Genomic DNA, 19,946 nt, shown 5'->3' on the forward strand with positions numbered 1-19,946 from the left:
CTACACTACAGCGCAGGGGAGAGCGGCCAATGTGCATAATTAGTGTAAATCAATGGGGGAACACTGGTTTCCCCGCGATGCTTTTGTGGGTTTGTCTCTGACTGGAGATGTTTTTGTATGCCCGCGTTTGTGTGTGTGCTTGTGTTAGTGTGTTGACCAGCTGCCCAGAGGCGTGTGATCCAGATGTGCGTCTGTGAGCTTTACGCACCCGACAAGAGCACATTGTCTCCCGGGATCGACCTGCACGATTCTCCCCCGTCGACATTCAAACACACGTTGTTTCTATTCCTGTGTTTTCTATTTTTTTTTCTTTGCTCGGTACACATTGTGATATTTGAGCCGTGAGCTCCGTGTGGTTCATTATGGAGCGAAAAAAAAAGTGCTCGTGGCGTGTGTGTGTGTGTGTGACAGAGGCAGGCTGCGTGTCCGCTTTGTCTACATCTCCTCATTGTTTGTACACATCTGGCCGGAGACGCAGAAGCACCCGGTGTTTTCACTGTTATGGGATGGATGTGCAGGTAATCACACCGAGAATAACTGCGGAAATTGTAATTTTTTCTTAGGTTGTCAGAGGAGATGCGAGGGTGCTGGCTTTGAGCGAGTCCTGAAACAACCCTGGAATAAAAAAAAAAAGAAAAAAGAAAAGAGCTTTTTTGTATGTAGACCCCTCCAAAATACCCGCCGCGTTCACGTGTCACTGCTTCACTTATTTATTTATTATTATTTTTAACTGTACAAAGAGGGTAATGTGCACTTTACTGATAACAAAGCAGCTGTCAAAGATGCATAAGAATGGAGCAGTAAACTGTAATAATTTTGCACAATTTCAAACCAGTGCAATCTACTGTTATTGTCAGCATGTGCTTGAACAGATGCATGCCTTCACTTTTAATTCTCAGAGTCCTTGTTTGTCAGATAAAATTCACTGTAAGCCTAGAGGAAGGAGAATCCACGCAGTAACAGAATTATAATAGAATGCACATTTTTTTTTTGTGATGAAATGAAACACATTTTCTCAGGAAGAATAAAGTTAACCCATCTCTCTCTCTCTCTCTCTCTCTCTCTCTCTCTCTCTCTCTCTCTCTCTCTTTCTTTCTTTCTCTCTGTCTGGTCCTGATGGCAGAAGGGAGGGATGCAGGGTTGTGGTGGTGGTAGGGGCGGGTGTGTGGGGGGTGTGTCAGGCAGGGTTTTCTCCATGGAGAAATTTCCTTAGTTTTAGTACTAAAGGTGTTCTCAGAGGAGCTTTTAATATTTCCCAGCTGCCTTTTAGGCAGAAGGAGGTGTCTTCCTGTCAAATTCTGTAGCACAAGTCTAGGTTTGATTTTTGTCAGTTCTGTCATTATTTCAGACGACAGCTATCAGGCTAAAAATCTATTCGCAAAAGACACAAATTAAAAAAAAAAAAAAAAATCACACTGAATGTCTCATCTGATAATTTATCACTTTGACCAAGTAATTATATGATGCCAGTCATCAGTCAGAAATGATGTTTTATTTGCAGGTCTGTGTTTTGCTGTTAGATGACAGATTTTGTGACACGGGTCATCATTCAGGATTCAGCAGAATTGACATGTCTTGTATGTTTCGCAGAGGTGTCATGCCCGTTAAACATCTCATTTGAATGGCAGCAGCTTAATTTGTCATCACTTTTATTTTTTAAATTTTGAATATGTGAGCAAATAAAGCTGTCAGCAGCTTGTGAATTTTAAGATATGACAATAAATGCGTACGGCAGCGCAGCGGATACACTGTAGAGCTGTGCCGATGGTGTGGAGGGAAAAGCGATGCCGCCTCGTGACAACTCCAATATCTCCATCAATACCAGGGGAAGCTACTAAAGGGAGTAGCAGATGTGGTTAAGGTGTCAAAACACCTTTAAAAGGCTAAACAAGTTCGATTGCAGCTCCTTACACAACCTTGGATTTCAACTCTCGTTACATCACACAAGCTGTTGTCTATACACAATTAATTTAAGACACTGATGCAGTGGTAGAAAGTTCCACCTGCGTGCAGCCTTTACTTTAAATACCATGATTAATAAGTGTAATTTGGCACATGTAAAACCTGGATTCAGCTTTCTGATGCTCCCTGCAGAGCTGCAGTTAATTAATATTATGCTGCAGAGTTGCATGATGGTTGCCTCCTTCAGAACACCAAGTCCTGAGTTTAAAAGTATCGATTTTCTGCAGAAAACTTTTAGGTTCTTCTGTTCAGAACAAAAACAGACCTGATTTGTTCCCGTCTCCTCTTAAGATTCCCTCATCTTCAATAATACAAACCAAAGCTGGAAGAAAAACAGAGAGAGAGAGAGAGAGTGAGACACACAATGTGCCCTTTTGAGGGATCATACTCCTCTGAAAAACTAAACAGTCTGACAGTGTTTCCTTCATCTGGCTGCTTAATGTGCGCCATGGTAAAATAAGCCTCGGTGAGTAATCTAGGAGAAGGAGGAGTGGGCTTGGAGGGGATATGAAACGGTGGAGAGAGGGGTAAGAAACAGGGGAGAAAGGAATGTATACAGCACTGGGCTGGCTGAGCTGTAAAAACTGTAACCCGAGTGTCTCCGCTGTATCACATATCAAGGAAAGTAAAGGGAAATGAAAGCAGAGGAGAGGGAGAGGCAGAGGAGGAGAGAGGGAGCAGGGGAGTGGAAAAGTGGAGAGGAAGGAGGAGGAGGCAAAGAGGAAACTTGGCGCGTGGATTCAGGAATTTTATCATGGTGTATTGTGTCCTGCTCTGGTTTCTACCCGCAAGGTATCCAGTTGCCACCATCATCATTACCACAAGCCCTACTGGCCATGTTTGGGTCTTACTGGAGGGGAAACAAGGGGGAAGACAGGCAGAAGCAGGGTCAGCTGCTGAAGTTGTGACAGAGGAGTGTCAGCTTGTGAGGCGAAAGTATCAGGAGTAGGTCATCAATAAGCTGCTAATTATCCTGCAGATTTAAGTGAGCTTGTAAGAGTCCCTGTGAAAAGGGTATTTTACTGCAGATGGTTTCCAATTATTGACGGTATCGATCTGGGGTAGGCAATTAATTTTCCCAAGGGGCCACATGAGAAACAATAGGCCACACCAGTAGGCTTCTAGAGAACTAAAATTAATATTGAGCAGAACTGAGTTCAGCTTATTGGTGGCCTTTGGAAAATTAATTGCCCACCTCTGATATAGATAAACACTCTTAAACATCATAAACATACTGTGTGACCCATAACCTGTAGTGCACAAAGAGGACATCAGAAATGGCAGAACGATTACAAAAACATTTGGAACTGCGACTCAGACAGTGCAGCCGTAAAATCATGACTATAGACTGTATATAAAAGATGGAAATAGCCGCCGTGTCACCAGTTTGTCACAATGTTATTCTTTAGTAACTATATTTGAACGAGAGTGTTGACTATTTGCTAATGCTGGCAAGCTTGGTGAGCAAGGTACCACCCGTATGCAATGCACACTTGTTAATAAGAAAGTAAGTTGCATAGCACTACAATTTAACTTACTAAAAGCAGAGCGCTGACTCATTAGATTGCCCATTGATACGTTTAATTGCACCTCTCTCAAATTAGCCTAGCAAACAGGTAGCATTTACCTGTTGGTCTTATCATCTTCACCACTGAAAATGCATGAATTAAAAATTTAAATCAAATGTTTGGTGTCCGTGAGTCCTCCTGGGTCCAAGTCAGCGGTCCCCAGCCTTTTTTGTGCCACGGACCATTTTATGTCCAACAATATTTTCATGGCTTTTAAGGTGTCGCGGATAAATAAAACCAGTACCAAAAAGAAGAACATTTATTCATAACACATGGGAAAAGACCCAGGGAAACCGAGTTAACGATAAAAACAATGAAAAATAACGATATAAACTGATAAAAACCCTGAAAACCATAAATGTCACACCCGAGCCTCAACTCTCACGGCTCGGTACCAAACGACTCATGGACCAGAACTGGTCTGTGGCCCGGGGGTTGGGGACCCCTGGTCTAAGAGACATAAAAGAGTAAGCATGAGGGTTGGTGCACATGTCTGCATGACTACTCAGACTTGTCCGTGGAAAATTTACATTACAATGCACCAGCTAAGCATGAGCCCTAAGCAGTCCAGCGGTCCGTGTCCTGTCAGGAATGGAGTATAATCTAAGCCTCAATAAAATAAAAAATTCAAGTTTAAGGGTGAGTCAACCTCAAGTGGGCATTTGAGGAACTTCAATTTTTTACACATTTTTTTTGGCTTCATTTTTTAAGCCCTCTATGTTGCAACTTGATGGGCATATAAGAAGTAACCTTTAAAAACGGTCAAATCCACATCTACAGGGTCACAGTGACCCTGTAGCTGCTTCAACACCTCTTTGATGGATTGTCAACTGCATATGATAAGCTTCATAAATACAGTCCTGATGTATTAGATTGCACTGGATGAAGGTGTCTGCAGTAATATAGTGGCCTCTCAGTGTTAGAGATGGCAAACAGTAGTGTCTGCTCTGACAGCTCAGTAGTGGTGCTGTCGCTGTAAGTCACTGCGTTTACAAACAGTCTATGTTTATGTACTTTTGTGCCTATTTGTGACTTTTCATAATTTGTCTTTAATGTTTCCTTAATACACTATATAGCTTTGTCTTTGTTTTATCACTCTCATGCTTCCTGCTCTCATCTGTGCTCAGAGGGTTTTGCATCTTCAGTTTTCTTTAATTGTCTATAAATGCCATCTACCTGCCTGTGACTGTAGGAGAAAATTGTCCTCTATTTGCATAACCCGACTTCGCTGCTCACGTTAATTAACATGCACAGTGCCTTTTAAATAACATAAATGTACACCATAAATAAACCATTTTAGGAGAAAAGTGAAGGTGAAGAGCTTGAATAGAGAGGCAGTCAGCAAACTAAAGCAATACTTAGTTCTTCCATCTCCACCCATCACATGTTAGCGGAGAAGGATTAAAAAAAAGCAAGCGTGCTTGATAGGTGTTGTATTTATACTGTATATACAAAGATATTTAGTGTTATAATTCCCCCCCAATGAATCATGGAAGGCTGGCTGTATCTGTTTAAATCTACTTTCTTGTTACATTTCTCATTTCTTTGTTTACTTGAAAGGGACAGAGCTCATAGATTAACAGAAAAATACCTGTAAATGAGCCAGCTTTAGACTTATGGGGTAATTTTCATTTACTGCCCTTGGCCTGTTCCTACAACAGCAACAAGAATATCAGTGATCATTCCAAACTGGATCTATGAAGTTTTCCAGTGACTTAGCTTCTAGAGGTTGCAAGTAGTCTAGAATGGCTGTTTCTGGATTATAAGGAGAGAAATTCCATAATATTGGAGATACATTTTACATACGTACATCATTTTCCCCGCAACGTTGCAGGCATTTAAAATCGGGATAATGATAAATGCTTAAATCTGAAAGCCTGCAAGTCAACAAACCGATTTGTAAGTCAGCTTTAGCGTCTGTTCCTGTCTACAGTGGGCGGACATTAGCCGCTCGTGTACTGGTCATAGCAGACTAACTCAAGCTTTAGGGGTGAACCCCCAGTCAGTGTGGTGAACAAAGCAGTGTTGTTTTTGGTATGAATTCAAGCCTCACTGTAAAAGAAGGGTTATTCTATTTCTTCTTTTGTTTTTAAATACAGCGTATAATTATCTTTGGTCATATCATGGCTTTTTGAAACCGCAATTCTAGAGCCAGCAGTCAGTCCCTGCTGTCGTTCTTTCTTCAGTCTACTGCTTCACTGACAAAAGAGCACATGGGTAACAGCAAGTAAAGTTGTAGTTTTCACTTCACCTCTTTACCATTGCATGGAGAAACCAACACAGTGATGAATGTTCTGTCTTATCATCAGTCAGCATGAAAAAAACATATTCCAAGGTCGATGTCGTGTGAAGGTCCTGAGACTCTGAGACATCCACAGGGCTGGTTAAGTCGGGCTGAAAGGGTGTGCTGAGGAAATTTAAAGGTACTTTTTGTCATTTCCATCACCAAATGTTGAGGAAAACTTTAACTACCAGAAGGTTAAAGGGAATAGATAATGCTACTTTCAGCTGCATCATTCACAGAGGGTCGCCACAGTGGGTCGCTCCACATCTTTGATTCGGCATAGTTATTTTAATGCCACACGCCCTTAGTGAAGGCAAGACCAAACAGGGTTTGTGTCTCCTCCCGGGATCAAACCAGATGTGTTTTTCTTGTTATGTGAATTTTCTCACTGCATCTTCTGCTTATATAAATCGATATTACTTGAAAGTACCAGCTGGTCCATGTTCAGCTTCAATTGATAGGTCTTCGGCACAATGTAAAATAAAGTAATAGTGGTTGTTTTAGTATTGCTTTAGTTTATTTAAACATTGGAATTTTAAAAATAAGTTCCTTTAAACAGATAATCCACCTTATTCTTTTGCATTTTCCCACACAGTCAGAAGTAGTATTCTAACTGGCTTTTACCTTCAGTTCTGCATTTATCATGTCGGGTTGCTGTGTTTGCTCTGTGGAGCTAGCCCAGTTTCACAGCACTGTTGCAGAACCTCCTGCTGCTTTCATGTTTGATGATCCCATTGGAAAGATGCACGAAGTCCAGAAAACCTGTTCTTGACCAGGCTTTCCAGGGAGGCACCGTCCCCTCTGAATAACTCAAAACATGAGGCAAAAAACATGCAGTTAGTCATTTTTTCCAGTGAAGAACTTCTTTAAAATGAATCCATTGTTTTACTTCACCAGTGAGTAGTTTATAGTAATATCGCTCAGCAGGTTGGCTGCAAGGCATTATAATTCACAAAGTTTTTTTAAAGGCTGTAAAAGAGAATTCACCTTAGAGAAACACCAACTTCTTCTGATTATGAGCAAAGACTTCAGCAACCAGTAGCATCACGTGCATTCACAAAAGCTTTGGGAAAAAGATTTTGCAGGAACGTTAAGCTGAAGGTAGAATCGCCTTTATTTCTCTGTTGCACTGCAGAAACTGGAGACCATCATGGTTCTTAGAGCTTCCTTTATAAGTTCATTTTTTTACCTTTACCGTTTTACAGCATTGGCAACCACCATCAAAACCAGTCCTAATGCTGGTTAAAGATAAGCTGTGTAAACAACATCTGTTGATGCAAAACTAGAGAAAGTGAACTGACAGGGAAGTCCAAGATTTATGTGAGGGAGGGAGTAATGTGCAAGTTTGACTCCTCAGAATGAGATATGAACTTTCTTGAGATCAGCCAAAATCAGGAAATCAGCAGGAAACACACTTTGACCTCAGTTTTGTCCAAGGCTCTCCTTTGTGATTATTACAGCAGATAAACTGAGATTTTGTCCGTTATGAACCAGAAAAAAAACCTATACACCCAGCGTAACATACAGATACCTGCAGCTGCCCTTCTGCCTCTTCCTCTCCGGCACACGCAGAGCCGAAGTTGGTGCCGCTGCTTTGATGAGTCGCCAGCAGGGATTAGATTCCCCTCTTAATAACGCTCCCCCTTTCTCGAAGTAGTAGGGTGACTTAGAGGACAGGATGGTAGGAAGGAAAGGGAGACACAGAGAGATGCTGTGTTTTTGTCTTGGTGATGTGGTTATTTTACAGCTACATCCGTTTTACTCAGGAGTACATTCAGCTTGGGTTATGCTCCATCTCGTTTGTTCAAAAGGAGGATTTTCTCCTGGGTGATTTTGTTCCTCTCAAGGTTTCATCCTTGCAGTTGGGCTAATTGCTGCACTTGTGCCTGCCAATTTGTGCGCCTCGAGTCTGTCAGCACTCTGCCTCTTTTCAGGTTATTGTTATGTAAGTTGCCCATAAATCTTCCTCTCCATTAAGGTTTCATTAATTATTCCCATAATTTTAAAGAGGCCATAATGGGCTGGTTTACAGCTTTTTAATTTTATTTTTAGAATTTTACTCGAGTATTATAGACTTTTTAATGTTCAAAAAAACAGATGTTATTTTTTAATAATACTCTGTCATAGGCATGTCGTAGCACAGCCTTGAGTCTGCGTAGCTAATTTAAAAAATTTTAATATTTAAAAAAAATATTCACCCTTTTAAATTCTGTAAAGGTTTATTAAGACTTTACACTAGTAGGAGAATAGCTGCTTTGACATGTGGCTTGTATTTTATTTGTATTTTCTCTGTCTTAAAATTAACATTAGATTATTTTTATACGTATCTGAGGCATGCATCCATACATAGACACTCAGGACTGCTCAGCAACCCCCTGACAAACACCAGTTGCTTTAGAGAAATGTGTATTCTCCTATTAGTAGGCAAATGGTTGCTGGAGGTTGCTGGGAGTCACAAGGTGAAACTGGTCACTAAGAAGTATACGTTGGTATATGGTGTATGTGTATGTATAGGTGTATGGTCCTAAACTGAAATGGAAATCCTTGTGATTGCTTTGGTTGCTAGCAGATTACATGGAAGACACAGATTTTTCTGCAAATATCCTCCAACTAAGTGGTAGTGAAACCGAAAAGTATGACATGAACCAGAAATGGAAAATGCGTACTTAAAGAAGCTGCTCCTTTTAAAATATCTGTTGCAGCGGTAAGGTGAATATTCTGTGTTTCCGGATTGCGCCATACTGTTTAAAATTTTTTCCATCCATACATGTGACCAGTTCACCTAGCTACAGCCAGGAACTTCTCACCAGTTGGTTGGGGAATACAAATTTTCCCGTAGCACCTGGAGGTTTCCAGGGTTGGCCAACCTGTGCGACTAAGGCCTTGATAACTTGGCCTAAGGGCCACTTCTGGTTACAAAAACCAAGATGGCATATTTAAATAACGATTGTAAACCAATGGGGTACATCACATTGGTTATTCTTATCTTTTATATAGAGTCTATGGTAACAAGCTATAACATTGGATCCTTGGAATAACTTAAAAAAACAACAGTAACACACTAAAATATAATGGAAAAAACAAAAAGCATATTGTGGAGACCAACTTATTTCCTCTCAGTGTGTTTGGAAGAAGATCTCCTAAAATCTGATCATTCCCTCAGGCTACTCAATTTCACATGTTTAGACTAAAATATTTTGACAAGTTCAATTAATTTATATGAAACCAAGTTAATAATAATAAAAAAACTATTTTGACTGACTGATGGTTCAGCCATAATTGAGGAAAGTGGTTAAAGTTTCTCATTTGTGTGTTTTTCTTTGTTTAATGGGGCTCTATAATATGTAAAAAATCTAATAGTTTTAGAATTTTTATATTTATATAATAAGCTAATAATAATTGTAATCTGTAAATGAAATGGTAATTAATTGCAGCCCTAATTTACTGTGTCCTCATTATCTGCCCTGCATGTGTGTGCAAGGACTCTGGTGTAAATGGAGCACAGATAAACACAGTTAAAGTGAAAAAAAAATGAAATTAATAAAACATGTTTAGTTAAAAAGTCAGGAGGCGAAATTGTGACTATTTAATGTATGTGGCAATGAGAATGTGTTCACAGCGTGTCTCAGTGGGTGACAACAAGGTTGTGTATTTAGCTGTCAGCACCTAACTTTAGCTCTGCTCAGGACGCGGTACTAAATCTGACTCCCAGGAACCTTCAGGCAGAAAAAGCACTGCTGTCACTCATCATTGTTCAAGCATTAGCGTCGTTACATCTGCAAACATGAGCTGTCCTCATTAACAGCCTTCACTGCTTTAACCACCATTTTTAAAAAGCTCTGTGGCAAAAAAAAAAAAAAGCAGCGATTATGAATGTTTGGATTAGACTTTAATTACTGTAAATAATCACTGCAAATCCTTTCATTGTTGATGGTGATGCTGTCTAACCTTGAAGCCCACAGAGCTCCAGATGTGCGCTCACATGTGCTTGCATGCTAGGCCTGCAGGTACGGCATGCACGTGGATGGTGTGCTTTGACTTCACCTGTTATTGATTCAAACTGTGCCCTGCACCTTTGTGCCACACACTACCCACTGACCACCCCACCACAGCGGTATTTAATAACAGACAGATCGATAAATACTGTCATTCTTCATTAATAAAGCCATCCCTGCATTTTGGCTTCTTTTAACTGCCACACAGGTCTTCCTGCACAGCACTGCAGAAAAACTATAGGCTCTGTGTGAACACAGCCAAACTGAGGTAAAACTGAGCCAAGAGTGGTGCTACTACTCTGAGGTACAAATACACACATCATGAATTTCTCCATAAAATGCTTAGAAATGGACCAAATGTGCTGATGAAGCAGGAGAAAATCTGCCTCTGTCACTCCTGTGCGTGCTACAGTGTCTCAAATATGCAAAGAGATACTTCTGCCACAGTGAATGTTGTGTGAGTGAGAGCTCATTCCCACTTGAGACTTACTTTTTTCCCATGATATAATACATATAATACCACTGTAAGCAGTATCCAAACTGCAGTTATCATTGGTGATTGAGTTTGTATTAAGTAATTAAGCCGGTGCATCTACCTGTTGTCTGCAGGCTGGAGCTCCATGCACACCAGGCCTCACTGTGTCAGAAGCCATCAAAGCAGACTCTTTCTTTTCTTTTCAGGAGCTGTACACGGTATTTTATTGTGAAAGTACACCACCCTGCCTCCACCGAGACCCTCCATATTCACTTTATTTCCCCAAATTAAATTCTACCCTCGGATACAGTCACTTTATCACCCACAAAAAAACACAAATTGACGCTGCAGAGCTGCCTCCACTCTTCTGTCTCCTGAGAAATCTGGACTTGCCTAACTTTCTCTGTCTGATTACTTTGGTGTGAAACAACACAGGTCAGCATAGGCTGGTCAACACGAACCCGTGGTGTGCAATGAGCAGATACCTCATCTTTCTACACCATCACAGGCTGTTGGAGGTCAGATGTTATTCAAGTGCATTTTTATTCCACATGAACCTTTCATGTACAGCTTTGTATCGAGTCTGAATGTGTTTTCCAGATCTGTGTGCGCCAAATCTTCCACATCAGAGCTTTTTTTTCTTGGTTTTGCACAGGTGGTTTAAAAAGCAACATAATTGTTACCTTAAAAGGGTCATTAAAATGAACTCAAGAGGGACAAGTTTTATTACAAGTCACATGAACTTCAGTAGTACATGCCAACACTGCAGTATTGTTTGGCCTGTTGATATGATGCTTTTACGCCACAGCTGCATAAATGCAAAAGATTCTAGGCAACACGATGATGCTAGTTGGTTGCTGAGCTCCTGATCATGGAGGAGGACAATAAACAAACTCACAAGACATTTCATGCATTATACTAAGATATATAAGGTAGAAAAGACAGTTGTTCATTTTAATATGAATGTATACGTGGACAAAAACAGGGCTCGGGCTTTGTCCTGTGACCCATACAGCCCACAGTTACTAGCCTAATTTTCCCATAAACTACATTCCAGTCCAACAAACATCTAAACAAATGAACTAAAATAATAATTGCAACACTCCTTAGTTTAGATTTAAACTTTATCATGAATATTCCCATTACTCGAAAAGAAGAACAAAGTACTGATTATTAAATCCTTAGCAGTGACCCGTCTGACCTTTCCAAATCTAAAGGTGACCTTGCTTTTGCCATCATGCCCCTCAGCTTTTTGAACCACCTGCCTGAGGAGATAAAGCTCCGTGACTTCCTTTAAATCACTTATCCAAAAATTTTTAAAGCTTTATTTAACTTGTCTTTTATCAGCTCTCTTTTTTAAATCATTTGAGCATTTTCTGCTATAATTACTTTATTGCTTTTATTCTTTTAATGGTATTTATTAATTATTCCGGCACTATGGAGGGTTTTCTTCGATCTTAGTTTTTCTTTCATTAATTTCACCCTATTTTGTTTTGTCCCATTTTTAAATGTAGCGTTCGGCTTTTGCTTATCTGTCAGCCTCTCTATTTACATGTGCTCCTTAAAAAATATTGTTATTATTAAAAGTAGAGTTACCTCATAAGAGAGTAACGTTAGGTTAAATGCACTAATTGCACTAGCTGCTGCATTTTTTTTCATCCATGTTGGTAACAAATGTGGATAATGTGAATTTAGGCTGGCTGTGAGTGTCAGATGTGCTGGGTGGCACTGATCGCCCTCACTGTGTCGTATCAATAGGAGCTGTTTGTAATTGAGATTTAACTGCTTGTTGTAGTGACTAATGAGTGACGCCTGCTGCCATGATGAAATCATATACAGAAAAATTGCAACTGACCTTTAAATAATGAACCAGCACCTCCGAATGAGCATGTGGCAGTGCACCTCTCAGTACTTTAAACTTTAAACTTAAGGAGTTTTTATTGTTATTAGAACATATGAATGCATTACCCTTCCTATTTGGAAATAATCCCTTCAGAGTGCCAGCGTTCCCTCTATGCTGATAGTTTAGTGACCTGTGACTAATATCTTATCGCCAAGTCCAAAAAATTATGGCGGCTTTATCCTCGGTCACTGCTGAAGTCTGTTTCTAAAGGAAGAACATTTTCATCCATGTTTTAGAGTCAATTGAAAGCTGAACCATTTACAATAGTTTACGGTTCAGTGATCAGATGCTTCTGGGACCGTTCCAGCTGAGAGGTGCATGGTGATAATGGGCTGTATGCATTAGCGGGGTTATGATTTTGTTTTGAGTATAGTGCTTATTGACTGTGTTGTGAGAGGATGTTATGGAGGAAATACTTTTTAATGTTTCACCTGCATTGAGTTTTATATATTCATATTCACACTCTCTCTGAATTGCATCACATTTTGCGGTGCCTGCGGTGACTGTTAGAACTTTATTGCTTTGTTCAAATCAAGTTGGATGGCACTCTGTCACAAGATGCAACTTATGTCATTTACTGGACTGGACATTAACTGTGAAGTGTTATTTTCTGCTGTATTAATTGACTTAGTTTGTGTTTGTCCAGCACTGGGAATCCACAGAAAATCTCCTTTGTCTGTGTTGTTTGTTGTTGTTCTTTGTCTATTGTTTCAGTCTTGGATTAGCCAAAGTCAGTGTATTTTAAAGGAATCCATTTGCTCCAGTCTGCTTTATGTACCTGATTTGTCCTTTTCTCTGATGTAGGTTTAAAAATGACTCCTTGCTATGGTCATCTCTAGATGAGTAGGTGGGGCTTATATACACTAGGTTCTGTTTATGGAAGCAGGGTGAAGGGCAGCCAATCAAAAGAAAGTGAGCTTTCAGCAGCTGGAGTTAAAATGGCTTGTTTCAGATAAAGCATTTACTAACTGCATGCATAAAAGGCCAGCATAAGACAAGTAGAGTCCATAATTGGCTGGTTGGTTCTCCTTTAGGATGTAAAACAGGACTTAAAAGCTAGCCTGAAATAACAAACTCTAGCCTTTGGATGTGTAGGAAGCCCCCTGGCATTGCAACCAGCCTAGAAACATTTTTATGTATAATGTTAATAAAAACAAACTTTGTGATTTTCTGTTTTTATTGTGGAGGGGATTACTCAGAATAAATATACTGCAGTAACTGGTGAGATTTAGAGTTAGTGCTGTCTTAAAACTTAAATTACAATTGTCTTAAAATGGCCTAGCTGTGGACAACCTGCTTGTATTCTGCAGAATAAGCTAGGCAAATGAACAGAATTTTTCAGCTCCTAATAAGAATTTAAAGCTGGATCACTCCTCCTAGTTGCATTTCCAGATTGGGAGGTCAGAATACCTCCATCAAGCTTTACTTAAAAAAAGTGGATGCTTTGAGCACCAACAGTTTGAAAGATGAGTGAATTTATTGTTTTTGTTTTAGACCTTCTTTCTCATTGAAGGCTTTCTGTAAAAATGTTACTATAATACATCAGTACTCTGTAATGTGTTGTTATCAGCTGGTATTTCTAACAATGATAACCTGGCAAGAGAGCCTGAGCGTGACCAGCTTGGATGTAGCGTCATTGCCAGCTCTGTTTTCAAAGTAAATGGATCAAAGATTTATATTAAAACAAGCTGATATTGATCTTCTCATCTATCTCTTGACAGGAAAGAGGATGTTAAATATGTCCTTTACCAGTCTTTATACTCTCATGCTAAGGACCAAAACAGTGTTCAACGGCTATAAACTATCCATCCAATCAATTTTGGGATATGGAGCCAGCTGTCATGGGTGAGGCAGGATGCACTCTGGACAGGTCGTTAGCTTGTTGCAGGGCTAATACACAGAAACTGACCATTCAGTCTCACATTCACACATCCAGAAGGAAGCCAGAACACCCAGAGAGAGCCCACACAAGCATTGGGACAACATGCAACATGCACAAAAAAAGGCCTGAGCCTAGACCTTCTTTTTGCAATAAGACAGTCCACTCAGCCACTGACTGCCAATTCTAAAAGGTGGCCTTTTTCCTAAACCAATCAAAGAGCAAGTAAAACTGTGTCTGATAACAAAAACAAGGGGAAAAAATTAAATGAAAAGGGTACTACAGAGGGCACAAACCCCAGCTTCCCGGGTTAAAGTGTTGTGACTTTAACATTCATGCCATGGATGAATGCACAGAGGTAGGCCTCTGCTGCCTCAGTCTGGGTGATAGGTCAAAATTTTCCATCTGGCTACTGTCACTCCAAAAACCAATGAGTAAGAGTGCAGTTACATTCATATGTTTCTGCAGAGCCAAAAAGAAGGAGACACAGTGTTTTGGTACTTTTTGATTTGCAAAGTAATTTACCGGGTTGAAAAGGATCGACTAAATTACCACTGCAGATATGTTTGTTGAACCCAATCAGCCTTGTAGTGCAGCACCAACAGTGATCCAGGTAAATAGGTTGAAATAAGAGGCCAAGAAAGAGCAAGGGAGTTTAACATTTTGATGTGAGACTGGGTTGTTTGAGGGTAAGTGAGGTCCATAACTCCAAGGAAGACTTATTTTTGGGTTTCTCAGCATTGAATGACATAAGTGAGTGAATCAAGTGCCATTTAAGTGATGCGGGGAAGCTGTTTTAGCTGATCAGAAAATCTCAAAGACCAGTAACAGCATAAAAAACATTAGTCTGTCCCTTATCTCTACTGTTACTGTGTCTTTACTGTACTGTACTGTTCCAGTTACTGTAAATTGATACATTTTCTATGCTGGTTACCATTCTGTGATAGGGTTCCCATTCTCTTTATTACACTCTGATAAGATCCTCCTCTTTTATTGTGCAGTGATAGGGGCTATTAGTTCAGCCGGCTGCACACTGCAGCGTTTGGACGGGAGTTTGCCCCAATTAGGTTGACCTGTACTTATGAAGAGGACATGCAGCGAAAACTCCACATTGCGGTTTTCTCTTGACACAGAGTTAAAATTTTGAGTGGGATCACAATGTCTCTCCTTAATTAGCTGAAGAAATGTGGACAAATCTAAAGAGCGAGTCAAGGTCTCAAGAGAGGCGCAAAAAAATGCAACAAAATACCAGATTGCTGCATTAGCATTTGTAACAAATGACCTCAAACCTCATTTATCTTCTTCTTGTTCCAGCTTGGGTAACATTAATATTTCATGTGAAAATGTACTTTTTTTTTTTGAAAAAAAGAAGAAGTTTCTGACCTTTAACTTGCTATTATTTGACTTTTACTATATCTCTGCTCATTAGTATTGTATCACTGTGTATAATTAAAGCGGGCTGACAATTATTTTTTAAGCCCGACTGTTCCTATATAAAGAGCTTTGTTCCTTCTCTTTGTGTTGCAGAGTTTTGCAGAGAACACCATGAATGAGCTGCTGGGCTGGTACGGTTATGACAAGGTGGAGCTGAGAGACTCTGACAGCCTGGAAATAGGGGAGATGCCACAGCACATCTCTGTCCTCAAAGGTATACAGCTTTAGTGGAAAATATGATCAGATCATGAAACATGATCTGATCATACACGCATGTTGTTTGTGTGTTAACAAGCAAGCCTTATTATTTCCCACTAACAAATTTCCCACCTGTAGGACTAATAAAGGTCATCTTATCTTATCTTATCTTATCTTATTATGGAGCCATCAGCAGATTTCTATATTTTTTTGTCTTTGTTGGATTAATGATGCATCGCATTGCCTTGAGGCAAATGCTGTGATTTTGGTGCCATATAAATAAAACTGAATTGAACTGAACTGAAATTCTGTCAATATAACCAATATAGCCTGAATATAAAAGATGGATGTAATCTCTGGTTTCTGTGGTCCCATTCTAAATACCTAACTTTATTTCCTGGTTTTCATGAGAGGTCCAGTCCAGTTCACTCAAAGTGGCTTTGCCCCCAATTCAATTCAATTCAATTCCAAATTACAACAACAGTCGCCTCACAGTGCTTTATATTTTAAGGTAGAGACTCTACAGTAATACAGAGAAAACCCCCAACAATCCGCTCACCCTCTACGAGCAAGCTTATGGCGACAGTGGGAAGGAAAAACTCCCTTTTTATAGGAAGACACCTCTAGCAGAACCAGGCTCAGGGAGGCATGGCCATCTGCCACGACCAATTGGGGGTGAGGGGAGGGAGACAGGACCAAAGACTCTTCCTGTGGAAGAGAGCCAGAGATTAATAATGAGTAAGATTCGAATTCTGTATAAGTGAATGAAATAGCTGAGTGGAAAAGAAACACACAATGCATCATGGGAAGTCCCCATTAGCCTAGGGCAGGGGTCTGCAACCTTTTACACCCAAAGAGCCATTTGGACCCGGTTTCCACGCAAAAGAAAACACTGGGAGCCGCAAATACTTTTTGACATCTAAAATGAAGATAACACTGTATATATTGTTTTTTATCTTTATGCTTTGTGTGAACAACTAAGGTGTGCTGCTTATGAAATCCATGAAGTGCTACAGAGAAAATTAAATTATATTTATGTAATCAACACATTTTGAACTCTTAAAGAAATATAACAAAAGGAAAGACACCCAGCTGAACTAAAATGATCCATGTAGCAAACAAAAACTGTTGTGAGTCGCCACCCTTATATCGCCTTTGGGCTGTTGGAGCCTTGACCTGACTCTTAAAAAATAATTGGAAAAAGCACTATGCTGCTGAAAGATGAAAAATAGATATTTGCAAAATTCTGCCTAATTATGTATTTTACCTGGTTAATGCGCGTGCGGGGGGCGTGGTTTGCGGCGCCGCTGCAGGGGAGGCGGACGCACCTGAGCGACACCCGCAATCACGCCTCGCTGCCTTTACGCCTGCGCTATCTGTGCTGTGTTGGTGGTGTATGTCGGGCTGTGAGCTGAAAAGCTACAGCCGGCTGGCGCGCGATACAGCAACCGTGTGTGAAAAGAAAAGTGCCCAATAAAGAGATGCTCAAAAGCATGTTCATGGAAACATCGTCGGGTCTGCCGTGATTTGTTTACAATGGGACTTCTGCTCCTGAACCTCTGCGCACAGAGTCCGCAAATCGGGGCTGTACGAAGTCAGTTTACGCAGGACTGTAAGCCGTCATCTGTCAGGCGTGAACGGTGTTTGTCTTTAACATAGTTCACGGTGGAGAACAGCTGCTGACATAATGTGGATCTGAAGATCCATAATTGGCCTACCTGGGGTTGAAAGTCTCGATAAATGCACGGCGTTTCAGCGGGTACACCGGCTTCCATGAGTGTGACTCTTTTTTGAGCGATTAAAAATAATAGAATATAATTTTATTTTTATATTTCAATATCACAATAATCTTCCAATTTAGAACTACGAGTTAAAAAGAACTAACATAAATAAAATACACTTCAGCTAAATGCTTCTAATTTATTTGCCCAAACCAGGCGGAGCCGCACTTTAAGGACTAAAGAGCCGCATGCGGCTCCGGAGCCGCAGGTTGCCGACCCCTGGCCTAGGGCTATAGCAGAATCACTAAAAGAGGATTCGGGGTGATCTGATCCAGCGCTAACTATATGCTTTATAAAAAAGGAAAGTTTTAAGCCTATATGGAGTCATACAAGGCTGTAAACAGGTTTATTTCAGCTTTCAAATCATACTTTTAAGGATTTCATCCATTCAATTGACTTGCCTTTGGAGCCAGCCTCAAGTGGCCACTAGAGGAACTGCAGTTTTTGGCACTTCCACTTTGGCTGCTTTTTTATGGGTTGTCACATTTACAAGATCTTTAAACTCTTTTGATGTCTTCTGAATGTCTATTTGACAAATCTTTTTTGCACTATAATCTTTTAATCTGCTACATGTGCTCAGAGCTGAATAACTTTGTAAACTTTTAACTGCTGTTTGGTGCTGTGCAGGTTGTGCACTTTAGGTTTAATGCAGCTTGTTCTACGTGACGCAGCCTAAATAAGAGAAATCACACTAAACCAAACATTAAAGTTGTACGTTTACAACCAAAACAATGAGCTGAATGATGCTACCTCAGTTGATTTCAGAGAGGTCTGGATTTACCTTAAAATCCAGTAATTTTTTAGTATTTTTGCTTCTACTTAAGTGGAAAATATTGAGTCATAATTTAGGTGAATCTTGGACGTTTACACTCATAGTATTTGCAGCAAATGCTGCTCATTAGCTGGTCAGTAAATGCTTTATTTTACTTAACTTTTCCCATCTAGAAAACTCGTTGCCAAAAATCCCAGCTTCAACAGAGAACAGTGAAGACTCTCCGGATCGAGCCAACAGCTTTCAATCGTTGCCAGCCTCCAGGAACGGACTCACAGAGACCTCCACCACGCCGTCCACCTCCACGCCCAGCACCAAGGAGCATGGCAACCTGCCCATCATAGTCCCCATGATCCCTCCGCCACTGATCAAGCCCCCTGCAGGTACAGAGCACTAATGCCATTTTGGAGAGATTAATGCAGCAGATTAATTGATAAAGTAGTTTAGACTTATGCATGTCCTTGATTTTTCAAGAGCAGTAAAACGTGATGCCTTCAGCCACATCACAGCTTGTGTAGAAAGTTACAATTGTTTTCTGCTTTTATGTTACGAAGAAGGTTACTTATTAAATTTGCAAAAAGATCAAGGTCATTTTCAGCCCATCACTGATTGCTAATATATTCACCCAAATGCCTGAAAGCAAGCAAACACACACACACACACACACACACACACACACACACACACACACACACACACACACACACACACACACACACACACACACACACACAGAACAATTGTTTCTCCAGTCTCAAAGAAGAAATGTCATAGACTTAAACCACAGCTGCTCTCCAAACAGACTGGATTACAATGAAGATATCTAAATGCTGATTCTCCAGCACTTAGCATGGAAACTCAGGATTTATGCAGTTTTAAAGGTTTCGGTTTGTGCAATGGTCTGAAAGCCTGCGTATCAGAGCAGAGACAGGCGACTAATGAGCTAGCTACCTGCTGTACACCTTGTTTTTCTCCACCTGCCCAAGTGTCAATATTACCCCATCAAGTCTCTGAGGAAATGTCCACGTTCCTCGGCCAGACAGAGGGCTTCATTATCCCTTGCGTCTGCTGTGGACAGGAGGCTGGTACGCCCCGGCGAAGGGAGCGAGCCTCCTTGGCATCACCCAAGAGGAGTCCCCGCTGGCCCTGCCTAGGCGGGGAAACAGATGGTGCGGTCCCACTTAAAGCCCACCAGCACCAACTAACCACCCGGCCAACACCTCCCTCAACTCCCCCACCCTCCACCTCCACACATACACTGAATTATTCATGTGCCCCCGCAAAATCCGACAAAGGACCTTTTGAGGTGCAGGTACGGCGAATGACGGTGGCATTTAGTACGGAGGCTGCATAATTACTGGCATGTTTTTTTTCCCTGCTCATGCAGATGTGAGTGTTTTCAGATGAGCTTGTTAGGATGTGCCAGGATGTGGGAAGGCGAAAACAACTCCACCTCAAGATGTCTCTTTGTGTGAAAATGTTGAGATACTGTGAAAGATGTTGTGATTTCATATTGGCCTTCGATCCTGATCATTATGCTGCGGTGCATGCATTTTTTCGAGCAACGTACAAACCCTGATCCACCCACTCAGTCAGCTTAGAATTAAGATATTTTGTCTTTTTTCTCTTATTGCTGCAGTGGGCAGCTATCCAGATAGACACAAAAAGGCCGAGAGAGTATAGGAATGAGAGCAG

At 40.7% G+C, this 19,946-nt stretch overlaps 1 protein-coding gene across 3 annotated transcripts in view; it reads left to right on the forward strand.

The window, feature by feature from the left end:
• sobpa (sine oculis binding protein homolog (Drosophila) a) overlaps positions 1–19,946 on the forward strand; it is a 56,165-nt gene that overhangs the window by 733 nt on the left and 35,486 nt on the right. For all 3 annotated transcript variants that reach the window (XM_039602891.1, XM_031746162.2, XM_039602892.1), the window contains exons 2-3: positions 15,594–15,714; positions 18,425–18,634. In XM_039602891.1, coding sequence (XP_039458825.1) covers positions 15,594–15,714; positions 18,425–18,634 — 331 coding nt within the window. The remainder of the gene's footprint in view (positions 1–15,593; positions 15,715–18,424; positions 18,635–19,946) is intronic.

The sequence above is a fragment of the Oreochromis aureus genome, linkage group 19 (assembly GCF_013358895.1).
Source record: "Oreochromis aureus strain Israel breed Guangdong linkage group 19, ZZ_aureus, whole genome shotgun sequence".
In the NCBI taxonomy this organism is placed as follows: domain Eukaryota; kingdom Metazoa; phylum Chordata; class Actinopteri; order Cichliformes; family Cichlidae; genus Oreochromis; species Oreochromis aureus.